The sequence below is a fragment of the Acanthaster planci genome, linkage group LG12, assembly GCF_054643075.1.
Source record: "Acanthaster planci isolate LZ-2023a linkage group LG12, COTS_SCS, whole genome shotgun sequence".
NCBI classification, from domain to species: domain Eukaryota; kingdom Metazoa; phylum Echinodermata; class Asteroidea; order Valvatida; family Acanthasteridae; genus Acanthaster; species Acanthaster planci.
This window is the reverse complement of record NC_141788.1, coordinates 16559101-16571283: the sequence shown is the minus strand read 5'-3', so window position 1 is coordinate 16571283 and position 12183 is coordinate 16559101. Positions and strand designations below refer to the sequence as shown.

Genomic DNA, 12183 nt, shown 5'->3' with positions numbered 1-12183 from the left:
AAAGTGGGGTAGTTCATATCTAGGCACATTAGAGACAGCTTTATTCTAAGACAAAAACTGAAGTTTAATCTTAGGTGTTTGGGGACAGCAACGTATACTAATACATGTTTGCTTTCCCCAAGATGACTCACTACATGTACATGTAAGATGAGATATTCCAAAATTTAATGCTCTGCCAATAATTTTAAACTAGGCAGCCAGACTGTAAAGCTTGGTGGGTCCTTTTTGAACATGGTAAGAAACATGAAAAACTTTGTGGGTCATCAGGCAACTTCTACTGGTTGGAGAACACTGTGTTAGACGGCAGGCAATTACCAGTATAATTGGCTAATTGGTAAGCACTTTCCACTTACCCTGATTACAATCAATACCCCTGTACCCTGAAGCACAAGAGCATCCGTAGGGATCAGGCAAACAGAATAACTTTCCTTCGCAGGTTGAGCCCAGCAACTCGGAGGAGCTGCATCGAAAGCTACCATCTTGGCCAAAGCGGTCAGGGCCCAGCACTGATCAGTGAAAAAAAGAAATCATAAAAATCTGTCTTATGAAATCACAAACAAAACAGTATGTTTTTCATGAACAGCTCAGATTTTACGGTCAGTTTTTTTTCAGGGCAAAGATGCATTTTGACATGTTTAACTACATGTCAAAAGTATCTCTTTTGAGTACTGTCACTTGTAAAATAGAAAAAGGACCACCGATACAACTTCTAACACCAACCATAAGTTTCATAATAACTTTTTTCGAGAAAGCTTTAATTTGCTAATATTTAACATTAATCGATAAATAAATTAGGGCCTACTGTACAAGCAGTAGGGCCAATATCCTGTCATGTCAATAATTAGCTGGAAATATATATCTTCTATAGGCTCATGACATGGGGAGATTTACCATACGTGAATGGAGCAGGAAAAATACTCTTGTGGCAGTTTGCCCTTTTCTTGCATTTTGCTAAGCCAATATCAATGGATACATGTACACGTATGTACATGTAACTTGTAAGTACCCAGTAGGCCTCACACAAGGTCAATGGAGCAAACATTCATGAAGCAAAGGATGTAAATACAATTTAGCTGAACCAGAAAACAGGCACTGTCTTTGCAACTCACAGGTATGCATTACCGTCAAATTTGTCAATTTCAACCTGATGCGTGCGCATGCACCTTTCAAGCTTGCTCTGTAACAAGTGTTTCATAGCTTAGTGTGAATGTAAAATGCATATAGGGTAGCAAGTGACCGCCCCCAAAATGTGCAAATGCGTGCTAAGCCTAGGTCTACAAGATGCAAGTAGATCGTTCACGAATCATAACGGAAAGCGTGGAGTTGCGAAATTTCCTCCCAAAGACCTCATCCGCAAGCGTATGACACAGTATTTAAGGATTCGGGATACAAGGCACTTGAGCTGCAATGACATTTGAGCTGCCTCCACCAGGTAAAACTGTGAGAAAAAAAAGTTTAACAAATTTCGCCATTGCAGGAGAACCTTACCATGTTTATAACCTGGACGTTAGTTGTAATGCAATGTAATGTAGATGATGTCCACTGGGCTAGATGTAGGCATGACATACATGTAGGATTCCTAAGCACCGTACGTCCAGTAGCTGTGATCACATTGAAACTGTATGCTGGATAATACAGCGCTCGGGAATCAGTAATGAGTTTGCATGTGCCGACACGGCATGCTTTTTGTGAATGGTCCGCTAGACCGGCGCACCATGACATTGTCTCTAGGAAATTAACATACAGTTCAAATCGCTATTTGAACAAGATGGCAACACTGCACTTGACAAGGCTGTGAGTAAATGTGAGTAAACAAACTTCCCAAATGTGAGTAAACCATATCATCGTTATGGGGTGGCACGGACATCTGGGACTTTTGCAAAGTGGTGGATAGTAGGCCTAACCGATGAAAACAACAACCATGGAGGTAGTGTGATTCTACCTCCATGCAACAACTAATGCAACATATGCATGCACCAGCCAGTCAGAGGATCGGATTACACAATTATTTCTTTGATCAGTATGTACACAAGCATCCCTTGCAGTTATATTCATTGTTTGCTACCTCCCACTTTGTGAAACTCCAAGATGTCCGCGCCGCCCCTTTGGAATTTCCGATTCTCACTTGATCCTAAGCTGGGTGCATTAATGTTAGACAGTTTAAGGACCAAAAGCCTGTGGAAAGTGCTTCGACCCTATCGCCCGATCATGTGCCCAAAAAGGCGATTTAGGCCTATCTTATTGGCCTGGCCTACGGTAGCCCCGATCTATCCTTAAGGATAGATCGGGAGTGATAGTCCGTGCCACACTAGTAGTAGTGGGGCTCGGCCTACGGTAGGCCCCCCTGGCCCTAGGCGGGGCAGGTTGGCCTGACCTATCGTTCGCAGTAGGACCAGCGAAATGATTTGCCTATAATACACAAGTTTCCACAAAGTAAATCTTACCACAATTCCTTGAAATCCAGACACTGGAAGAAAAATACTTACAGATTTCACAGAAATCACCACTGAATCCGGGCGGGCAAATGCAGACGCCGCTGGCAACTTCACAAACACCGCCATTGAAACAGACTTTGCAAACTTTGTCACAAGAGGGCGTGCTCCATTTATTTTCCTCACATTCTGATGCCAAAAACAAAATTAACAGACGGCAAACAAAACAAATTAAAAATCAACCAATCACATCTGATGGTGTACTATTTACGGCACACATTTCTGCCCCTCTTTCGCCTCTTCCAAGGCGACGCAATTGCACGACGCGACGGAATGACGGCTCCCTTGCGTCGTGCCGTCAAGTCGACCGTCACCGTCTTGCCCGTTTGTAAACAAACGACGCGTCGTGCTATCTTGCGCCCTATCCCTGTTGCTTTTTGTCTGCATAAAAGTCGCTCCTTCCGAGGCCTGTCGCCGCATCGCAACGTCGTACTGCGTCGCATGTCATATCGTGCGTCGGGTCGCGCATTACGTCGCCTGAAGTACGACGCCACGCGTCGTGAGCTGTCGCGCAACATGGTTGCAACGAGGCCAATAAATAGGTCCAAAATTGCCTGCGCGGATTAAATCACGATTTGTAGGCCGTGAAACTATCTGCTATTAGAGCACATCAACTGGGCGTTTTCTTAAAAAGGTGAAAGGCAGGGGAAGACCTGTCAGCTTGTATTTCTGAAAGTATCGGACCAAACTGGGCCCTCCAAATTGCTCTATTTTGGAATGGGGTGTAGGCTTCAATTTCCAAATTGGCGATGGGCCTCCTGACTGTTTTGAGCGGTTTTTTTTTCTGGAGAGAAATATCTTTAAAAGTCATTTGTTAAGCCATTGAAAATGAAAAGAAATTAAAGATGAGGAAATGAGCTTTAATTTGATATGATATTAACAAACATCATCAAATCGGAGTAAGCCTCAGCAGTTTGGCTTCAAGAGCCAACATTGCCACCTATTTTTGCGAAATTTTTCAGCGTTTGGGACGCCATATGATTTTTTTTTTTAAATGACGTCGCACAGTGTCTCTTCCGCGACTGTCTGCGTCTTGACGTCTTGCGAACCGCCTGCGTTACCTATGACCATATGGAGCCAGACTTAACACGCGACGCGACGCACGACACGACATACGACGTGACGCACGACGCTGAGACGGGGGACAGAAGGAGCGACGTTTAGGCAGACAATTTTAATGCAACCAAGAAACGACGTAAGAAAGCACGACGCGACGGACGATGGCACGTACGATGAGACGCGTCGTGTGTACAAACGTAATGGCAAGAAGGCAACTGTGCGACGTGACAGCACGACGCAAGCAAGGGAACCGTCGTGCCGTCACGTGTAGTTGTGTCGCCTTAGAAGAGGCTAGATACAGAGAGGCAGAAATGTGTGTCGTAAATAGCACTCGATATTAAAAATCTATAAGTCATTCCAATTAATCGGTCAATCCTGAAGAGAAATGATTTTTTTTATCTAACCTTTGCCTGGTAAAATTAGCATTAAAAAAAAAACAAATTAAAAGGTTGTTTTGTTTAATGGTTTATCACACGGGTTTACCTCTTACGAACAACCGTATGAGCGCCTGTTGTCCTGCACTGCGCACTTTAGTGAGGTGGATCTCATACGTCCCGCTGTCGGACTCGTCGGCACTGTCTATAACTTTTTCTGGGGTGTCTATCAAGCCAGGCGAGCCCTCTCCATTCTTCCTCCACCGGGTTGCAGTGAAAGATGTATTGGTGGCATTTACCGTCAGAGTCACACTATCGCCATTGTTCACGGTATGACTTGGAAACGTTGGCAGATAGTAGGCTTGGGGGCATAAAGATTAAAAGTGCTTTCAAAGGCAAGTAAAGAACGATTTGAGCGCGCGATTCTGGAGGTTGCCGTAATCAAAATTAAAAATCAAACTCTGGTTTCTCGTTTGAAAGTTTAAAGTAACAAATGTGTTGTTTTCCCGCCACAACCGTCTCCTACTCCACTGCCATTCCCTGTACTCGATTTTGGTATGGCTGAAGGCAAATCTACCACCCACTTTTGTAGTGCCCGGTCTCTCTTTTCAATACAGGCCGTACCTTTTTTTGTTTTACCTTCACCAGCCATGGTCCATATATCAAGACATATAATTTTGATTAGCCTGGACTCGACTGGCAGGTTAGGTTTTTGGGCAGCGCAGCATTTCTTCTCTGGCCCCGGGATAAGAGAGCATCACCTTTGAAGGATGAAGGATTGCCGCACTGCAACACGGTCGCTGCAAGACTGAATGCCTCTATTACAAAACACTGCTTTTGCAAATAATCTGTATATCTGTAAAATATACTTGTATGCTCGTAAACAATTATTAGGGAGGATTTGTGAATCCTATCAGAACAAATATCTAAATTTTACCGTCCGATTTTCTATGGTACTTGCCCTGACTTATGTATGCCAACACTCTCGTTGTACTGCTGGTTGCGAGATACAAAAAAGAAAGAAAAAACGGTGGGAAAACAGACTCGTATTCCTGACCTATGCAAACCGACTGATTTCTGGCCGTCAGGCAAGCAAACGGCGGAGGCCAGTTTGATTTGGATGGACGTCACAGCGGCGTGCAAGTGTGAAGAAATCATGCCACGCTAAACCCTTTACACTTATCGAGTATTCAATCGCTGCTCTTACATTACCACATAAAGTAGAAATTTTATTCTACGTCTTGGGACGCTCAACCAAATAAATCAACATTTTCACAATCATTTCTTGCACAAGTTTGTTTTTTTCCTTTTTCTATTCACGTGAATTTCATCATCAGGATTGGTTCTTGACCTTTTATAGCACGTTTTTGTCAGAATGCAACTATATTATTGGGACTTTTCATTTAACGCCCTTTTTGATTGTAATCAGAGTCACTTGTCCCTCTGGAAATCCGTATCAGGGTTTTGGAAATGATTTGCGCCCGCCCGGAAGAAGGCGTATTCACCATTGAGAGTGTATTGTAAAAATCTTGACGTCGGTAATTAGTTTCCTGCAGTCAGTGGAGATAATTTTTCCAACATTTTAAGTTTCCGTAACATTACATTGATCGCGTGGGTTAACCAAATTAAGCTCCCTTTAATTCGAACTCTACTTAAACTCATTTGTTTTTAATTTTGATTATTTTTTGTTTATATTTATACATGGGGTTACCCGTAACAGAAAGATCCCGCTACATTTCAATGCAACAGTTCTTGTCATTTTGTACGGATTAGTTTATTTCACTTAATCACATGAATCGATTTCTCGATATTGTCCTTGAAATGGGCCTGTTTATAATAGTAACAAAAGAATCTTACTGGTTTGGGGAAGGAAATCATTATTTTCCAATTCACCGGATCACTTTTTCAAGAAAGGTTTCTTTTGATAGACAACCCAGGAAGAACCATCTGATTTGTGAAGTTCTGTGGTTTCATTTACCGGAGGAGCTGCAGTTTCTGTATATTCATTAAAAAATTATGGAATTGAAAAATCTAAGTTGAGGCAAGTTGAGGTGTATAAGTATCGACGACAATGACATCGGAAGAATCGCAGCGGGCACCTTTGTAACAAATAAAATCTTATCCCCATTATACAATTTCCTCTGACAGTCTCAATTTCAATCTCGAATATTTCCGAAATCCATGGGACCATTCATCCTACATTGTAATCAGTGGCTATTTGGTATAAGTTTATCTAAAGTGCTATCCTGTAGTCGAAATTGAATATAATCTTCACGTGTTACAAAAATCTGACAAGTTTTATTTCACTATTTACCATTTCTGCTCATGATGGCGGTTCCAATGCTCACGTCGTCACCCTTCTTGCAAGCAAAAAATCCGATCCTAGTCTTCCCACCATTGCTTGGCAATCGAAGAATGGAGATCTCGTCTCCCTCCAAAGACGAGGCAGGTTCCGGTTGGTTGTGTTGCGGCAACTGTAGTTGTCCAGGGTCATCACCACCAGTACGTGTGAAAGTTGTTCGAGCGAAGGACAGCGTTGCACTCCCACCATGTAGATACGCGACGATGTAGGTGTCTTCATTGTCAAAATCAATGCGGGGCTTGGTGATGCAGGTGAAGTCATCGATAGCTGAAATACCTGAACACAGATAGTTTATCAGAGATTATAGGCTGAATAATTGACTCCAGGGGCAAAGGAGCTTTGGAGATTGGATACCATGACCCTTTCCACCCCAAGAGAAAAAGAAGACCGTCGAAGCCAAGAGTATTCATTTTCCTTTCACTGAACGGCAAAAAAAGTCGGAACAGGGTAAATGGAACCATGAATAGCATAATGTTCGGCCCCTCCGGGCAAAAAAAAAATTGGGGCCACCGCCAGCGACTCGCTGCAGGCATGCTCCAATGTAGCCGGTTGCATAGGGCTGAACTTGGGCACCCGGGGGCACCACAAGAAAAATAAACCGTATATCAACTCAACTGAGATTATTCACAGATTTCAACGGGGGGGGGGGGAACCCGAGGGCACGGGAATCCGGGGGGGGGACGTTCTCGCCATAGTGACGCCACTGAGTATGACGACAGAAGCCTCCAAACATTACGTTAACTGAAAAAATAAAAACCAAGAAAAGTAGCGTAAGATCTGCGTGCGTGCGGTTCGTCGTGTAGTCTTTCTTTGTGCGTCGGTTTGGTGCTTAAACTAGTCTCCTCCAGCTCCTCACTCTTAAGCAACTGTCCGTTTCGCCGCGGGCGCCTTGATTAAAGGCTACCGCAGCTCACAGCGAGGTCTGTTGTATGCGCACTACTCACGCCTTCTAAATTCTAAACCCCACCCAACATTATTCAGTCGAACCCAGTATTTGTTGGATGTAGCCTGTCGCCCGGCTGTTTTATTTTCCGGCTGAATTCAGTTCACAGTCTGATATTCATTTCTGTATTATCAAAATAATTCAGCATGGTCGTATAGTCTGTCTCTGGCATCGACTGTGTTCTTTATGTTTAGCCCGCTTTCCTTTTATACATCCTTTCTCAAATTTACCATGAAAACAAAAATCAAAAATCAAAACTGAATTCCATACATAGATGATTTTTCGACTGTTTCTTCTCCATGTTTAGGGTAAAAAAACCCACAGAGAAGAAATGTATGCCAGCTAAAAGACTCTGGAAAACCTTTGGCAGATCCCGGTACTCTCTCAAATTTAAATGGCTTTAATTAATGCGTCCTGTATTGGCAATTCGCATGACATTCCTGTTGAAATACTTATAATCTGAGTGGCTTTTCATCTGGAAAATAAATCACAAATTACAGCGTATTGTAGTCGCAGAAATCGAGCGACTTCGCGACTTGTATGGGTGGACGAAGGCTAGAATGACCACACCAAGCCCACACACGCCCTCATCTCTCTTACGTCTAATTCAAATTAACCCTATTTTTCATTCTGATCCCTTTAGTTTGAAGCTTGTGAGTCGCTTACTGACAAATTTTTCCTGCTGTACTTATAACTTATTAATAACGCAGGGAAAAAAGATCAAGTGTCACACCATTACGTTTGAGAAAAGTGTCCTTTTATTTGTTAAAATAGTCGTTTGTTGCCTGGTATCCTTTGCAGCAATGTTCACTTCTTATCCACTCACCTAAAATGAGGTATTGTTCGATAAAAGGTATGATGTTGCTAAATGTTTATTGCTGCCTCCTAATGTTGGCGTTGTCGATGAAACGTCGGAACTAACTGAGATTCTAGCAATACAGAAATTGAGTAATCATTTCGAACAAGGGGAAGTTTTACACAAAACGCAAATTATCGTTATGAAAATACTGCAGTTGTCAAAGCAGGAACTTTACAGGGAACATTTTTCTAGAAATATACAAAACTTCCTGTTTCAATTTTATTTTGTCTCTGCTTTGTTGAAAGCAAATGAATTTGAGAAGAAAAGTACCTATGTTTAAAAAAAACACAAACAGAGAAAGGGCAGCCAGTTCTAAAAAAATATTATAGGATTTTATCTCAATTTCAATTTAAAGCGTACAATGTAATACCAGTCCGATTCATTTAAAAACGAACACTCCCGTGACAAACAACACGAAAAACGTGTAACTGGCTTGGCAACAGTGTAACAAATGGAAGTTTCTGGGAATTTGAAAACGCTAATGAACGCAAGGGAAACCCAATAACTTTTACACCAATAGGTACTAACAGTCAGAAGTACGCCAGAAATTCAACTTAAAGTCTGACGAAATTGTGGCTTTAAATGCCCTTGTGTCAATGAGCCGAACACCCCTATTATATACAGGAGTAGTGATCCAATTTTATGCAGATGTGGTAAATTCAGTTTCTCCTTTATGGAAGCGCGTTTGACACTACAGTCGCGCGACTTCTGCACTCTTTTCCAAGGGCTGCCACTGACTTTGTGAAACACCGTCTCCGCTCACCTCCGCCCCGCTCCCATCCCATGTACCCCGCCTGCACTCAATTTTTGTCAGAGCTCCTACCTCAAAAGTACGGAAGCGTATTGCCAGATTTTTTTAACCAGTAAAAGAGTTCTACCTCCCCCCTGATGAGGTGGTAGAAGTTTTGTTTCTAAAATGCCGGTGCTTTCAATTCCTAAAAAGGAGGGGGATCTAGACGTATGGGGGGGGGGGCTTGCTTCCTGCTTTCCCTCTGGAAACACCATTTCCCCTGCCCGTTGTGGAAATTGAAAACTAATGGATATTTCAGTTTCTGGCTCTAAGAATAATAAAGCGTTACCTTGCAGACACCGACTCGCAAGCCAGCATAGAACGACGGCCGCAACCAGGAAGTAAAGGCGAGTAAAATTTGCCATCATGACCGTCAGTCCAGTGGGTCCGCATCGCATGTTGTCTCCGTGCCAAATGGCGCAGGACCAGCAGAGAGAGGCAGTTGGCCTTATTCCTATCCTGATGTAACCCGATAAAAACCCCTTGAGCATAGCATGCGGTCGCATTAGATGTCATCAAACAGTACAATTTTTCACCCTTTGCCCAAGGCGTGGAAGTCACGAGCACTTCGCTTAAAGGAAATCTGACCGATGTTCTTTCCAAAATTACTAATGATCTACAGAGATGAAGCGTATGACGGCTGTTCGCGATACTGACAAGCAAATTGTTTTATACTCTACAGATCTTGTAAGTTGACCACTGCAAAATTTCGATCAAGGACTAAATCATTTCAGGGCAAAGGATCCTCCCCAACCATCTTTTCGTGGAATTGCCCATGCCTATAAACCTCAGACTGGAAAGGACCTATCGCAATGAAATCGAAAGGAAATCGACGGCTGTGTTCGTTTCATTTCAAATCTGACCTCAAGTTCCATTAAATATTAAACTCAACTTCTATTATTCTAGTGAAGAGAAGTCGCCATGGCGCGAAAGAGCTTTATTCAATTAATGAACCATGAAAGTTAATGTTAACATTCCTGAAAGATCGCACCTATCATTTTGGAAACAACTCTGGGGCCTGAAAAATCCAAACGCTAATTTTGGATCAAGAAATAAAAGTACACTTAGCTTCCGGATGGATTTGGCGATTTACAATACAACCAGGATCCCGTTCTCGAGGTACTTTGCGAAAAATGCATTTCAAAATCATTTTTCATTAAGAGTTTTGACATATTGTGGCTTAAATTTTTCGGAATGGTAAAGTCGACATATCGAATGCTAAATTCCAGCTCCGTTTTCGAAAGAAAAAATCATATTGAGCTCATCATTCAAATGGCCCAATTTTTTCACGGTAGATCAATTCCACTACGTGGGCCTTTCCACCAGCCACCCTCCGCCAATTCGTTGGCGCGGGTTCGAGGCCTGGTAGGTGTAAGGTGGTTACTGATTCATTGTTACTGAAAATATATAAATTAGCTAATTTGAATATAATGTAACCATCCAGAATTGTAATGAAAATTAGAAATTAAGAATTGTATAAAATTATGAGGTGTGATTAAAAGATTCTAGTCTGGAACAGCTGCATTTCAACTGCGTAGCATCGACACCATGCGTCCATTTCATGGGCGTAAATCCCAGGGGGATGGGGGTATATACCCCCCCCCTTTGAGGGGCGTGGACTATTGAATCATTCACGCTTACACTTTTACGGTGAGCAAAAATTAAAGCGGATTTTAAAGAATTCTTAAACTCTTAACGACTAAAATGCATTCCATATCACTCAAAAAAGGGAAAACAGTTTTAAAAACTCAAAAATGTGCCATTCTGAATACATGTACATCCATATCATGAACATCGACCTCTGTATAGAGCATAAAGCTATGTTAGATTATATATAGCTCTATGATATAAAGTCATATGGTGCCCCAAACCCCTTTCAAATTTCTGCGCCAGAGCAAGTCACCCCCAAGCTTTGCACATCTCCATACGCTCATTTTCTGGCACAATTTGACGTCACTGATCCATTTCACACTTTTTTAAGGAAAAAGTTATCATAATAAAAAGGCTAAGAACTATGTCGTATCCATGCAGGCCTCGAGAGGGGAAACGGTTACTCAACAGTGCTCATATATAGCCAGCTCTATTCGGTTAATTTGGGACGGCGGTATAAACGGCAGCAACAGACTAATTCCACTGAGCCAATTTGGTGCAGACCAGCATGTCGTGCCCATAGTGAGAAAGATTTATTCATCAACAATATTGGCATCGGTTTGCGAGTGATAATCTCGGGTAACATTACGGGTATCTTCTCAATGTTTTGAGCGATATGTTTCTGTCGTCAGTTTAGGGCGAAATAATAACGTTAATCGTTCAAGCTATTGGCGAGAGATGGAAATTTATGCCCTTTATCAACCAAAAAGATGGCCGAAAAAACTCCAATTTTACCAGGACCCTTTTCAATTCTACTCTGGATCTTCACTGGGACTCAAGATAATACAGGCACTACGGAGTGGATATGAATATATTGATGTAGATTAGTTTACTCTTGTGATTTCCCCAAGATCTAGATCAAGGAAGGAAAGACGCACAATGTCTTATCCGGTCCTTTGGATCCACCATGTTGGAGGGTAGAGAAATGGCAGGTCTGTATCCTGCACTTTAATATTTGTAGATTCATAACTGTCATTATTAAAGTGAACGGGAAACACAACAAAGAACCGATTTTTTAAAATCACTGAAGATAAACCTCTCGCGGACATCCTTTTAAAATTATTCCAGCTTTAGTTCCTTGTTGTTTTCACGCCATTCGGCTTAAAGCTACGATCACAAAATTTGGTGAACTGAATGAACATAAACCCAAATCGCACAGCTTTGAGCTCCGGCCTGTGTACGTTAAATTGTGGAGAAGCAGCCATGCTGTTGGTGGCAATGACTTTTGTGTTGTGTATAAATGACAAATCCAAAGTTTGTTTTTCCGTGTTGTACTCATTTTGCCTCAAATAGACTCTGCCGCATACAGCAGTAAGGGGTAACCTGCCATCTACAGTTACACCTCGTTCCATGTCTCCTGAAATACATGTAGGAGTCTTGTACTCTCCATAGAAGCTTAGGGCTCAGTTAGGACAAGGCTTGTTAACTCGCGTACTTTGACCTCGTGCAGATGCGCTTTATTAATCGGTAGTCCCGGGAAGTTCGAATCACACCGCAGCCATGGACATGGAGACAATTTTTTGTTACATTATAGATCTTTCATCTAAGGAACCAAGTACTTCACATTGGGGGTAACATAATATAGGCAAGGGATGTGTGTGGTGGGCGTGGTTGAGTGTGGGGGAGAGTTAGTAGTCGCTCTGAATGCAAAAAA

The 12183-nt window shown here is 42.3% G+C and overlaps 1 protein-coding gene across 10 annotated transcripts in view; it reads right to left on the bottom strand.

The window, feature by feature from the left end:
* The window catches only part of LOC110978502 (uncharacterized), a 51360-nt gene extending 42054 nt beyond the window's left edge, over positions 1 to 9306 (bottom strand). For all 10 annotated transcript variants that reach the window (XR_015427348.1, XR_015427349.1, XR_015427352.1 and 7 more), the window contains exons 1-5: positions 9169 to 9306; positions 6240 to 6563; positions 4035 to 4286; positions 2487 to 2621; positions 354 to 506 (exon numbers count right to left, since the gene is read on the bottom strand). Coding sequence is in view for 2 of the 10 variants with exons in the window: in XM_087144062.1 (XP_087000188.1) it covers positions 354 to 506; positions 2487 to 2621; positions 4035 to 4286; positions 6240 to 6563; positions 9169 to 9277 (973 nt within the window). In the remaining 8 variants the exon portion in view is untranslated. The remainder of the gene's footprint in view (positions 1 to 353; positions 507 to 2486; positions 2622 to 4034; positions 4287 to 6239; positions 6564 to 9168) is intronic.
* Positions 9307 to 12183: the final 2877 nt, after the last annotated feature.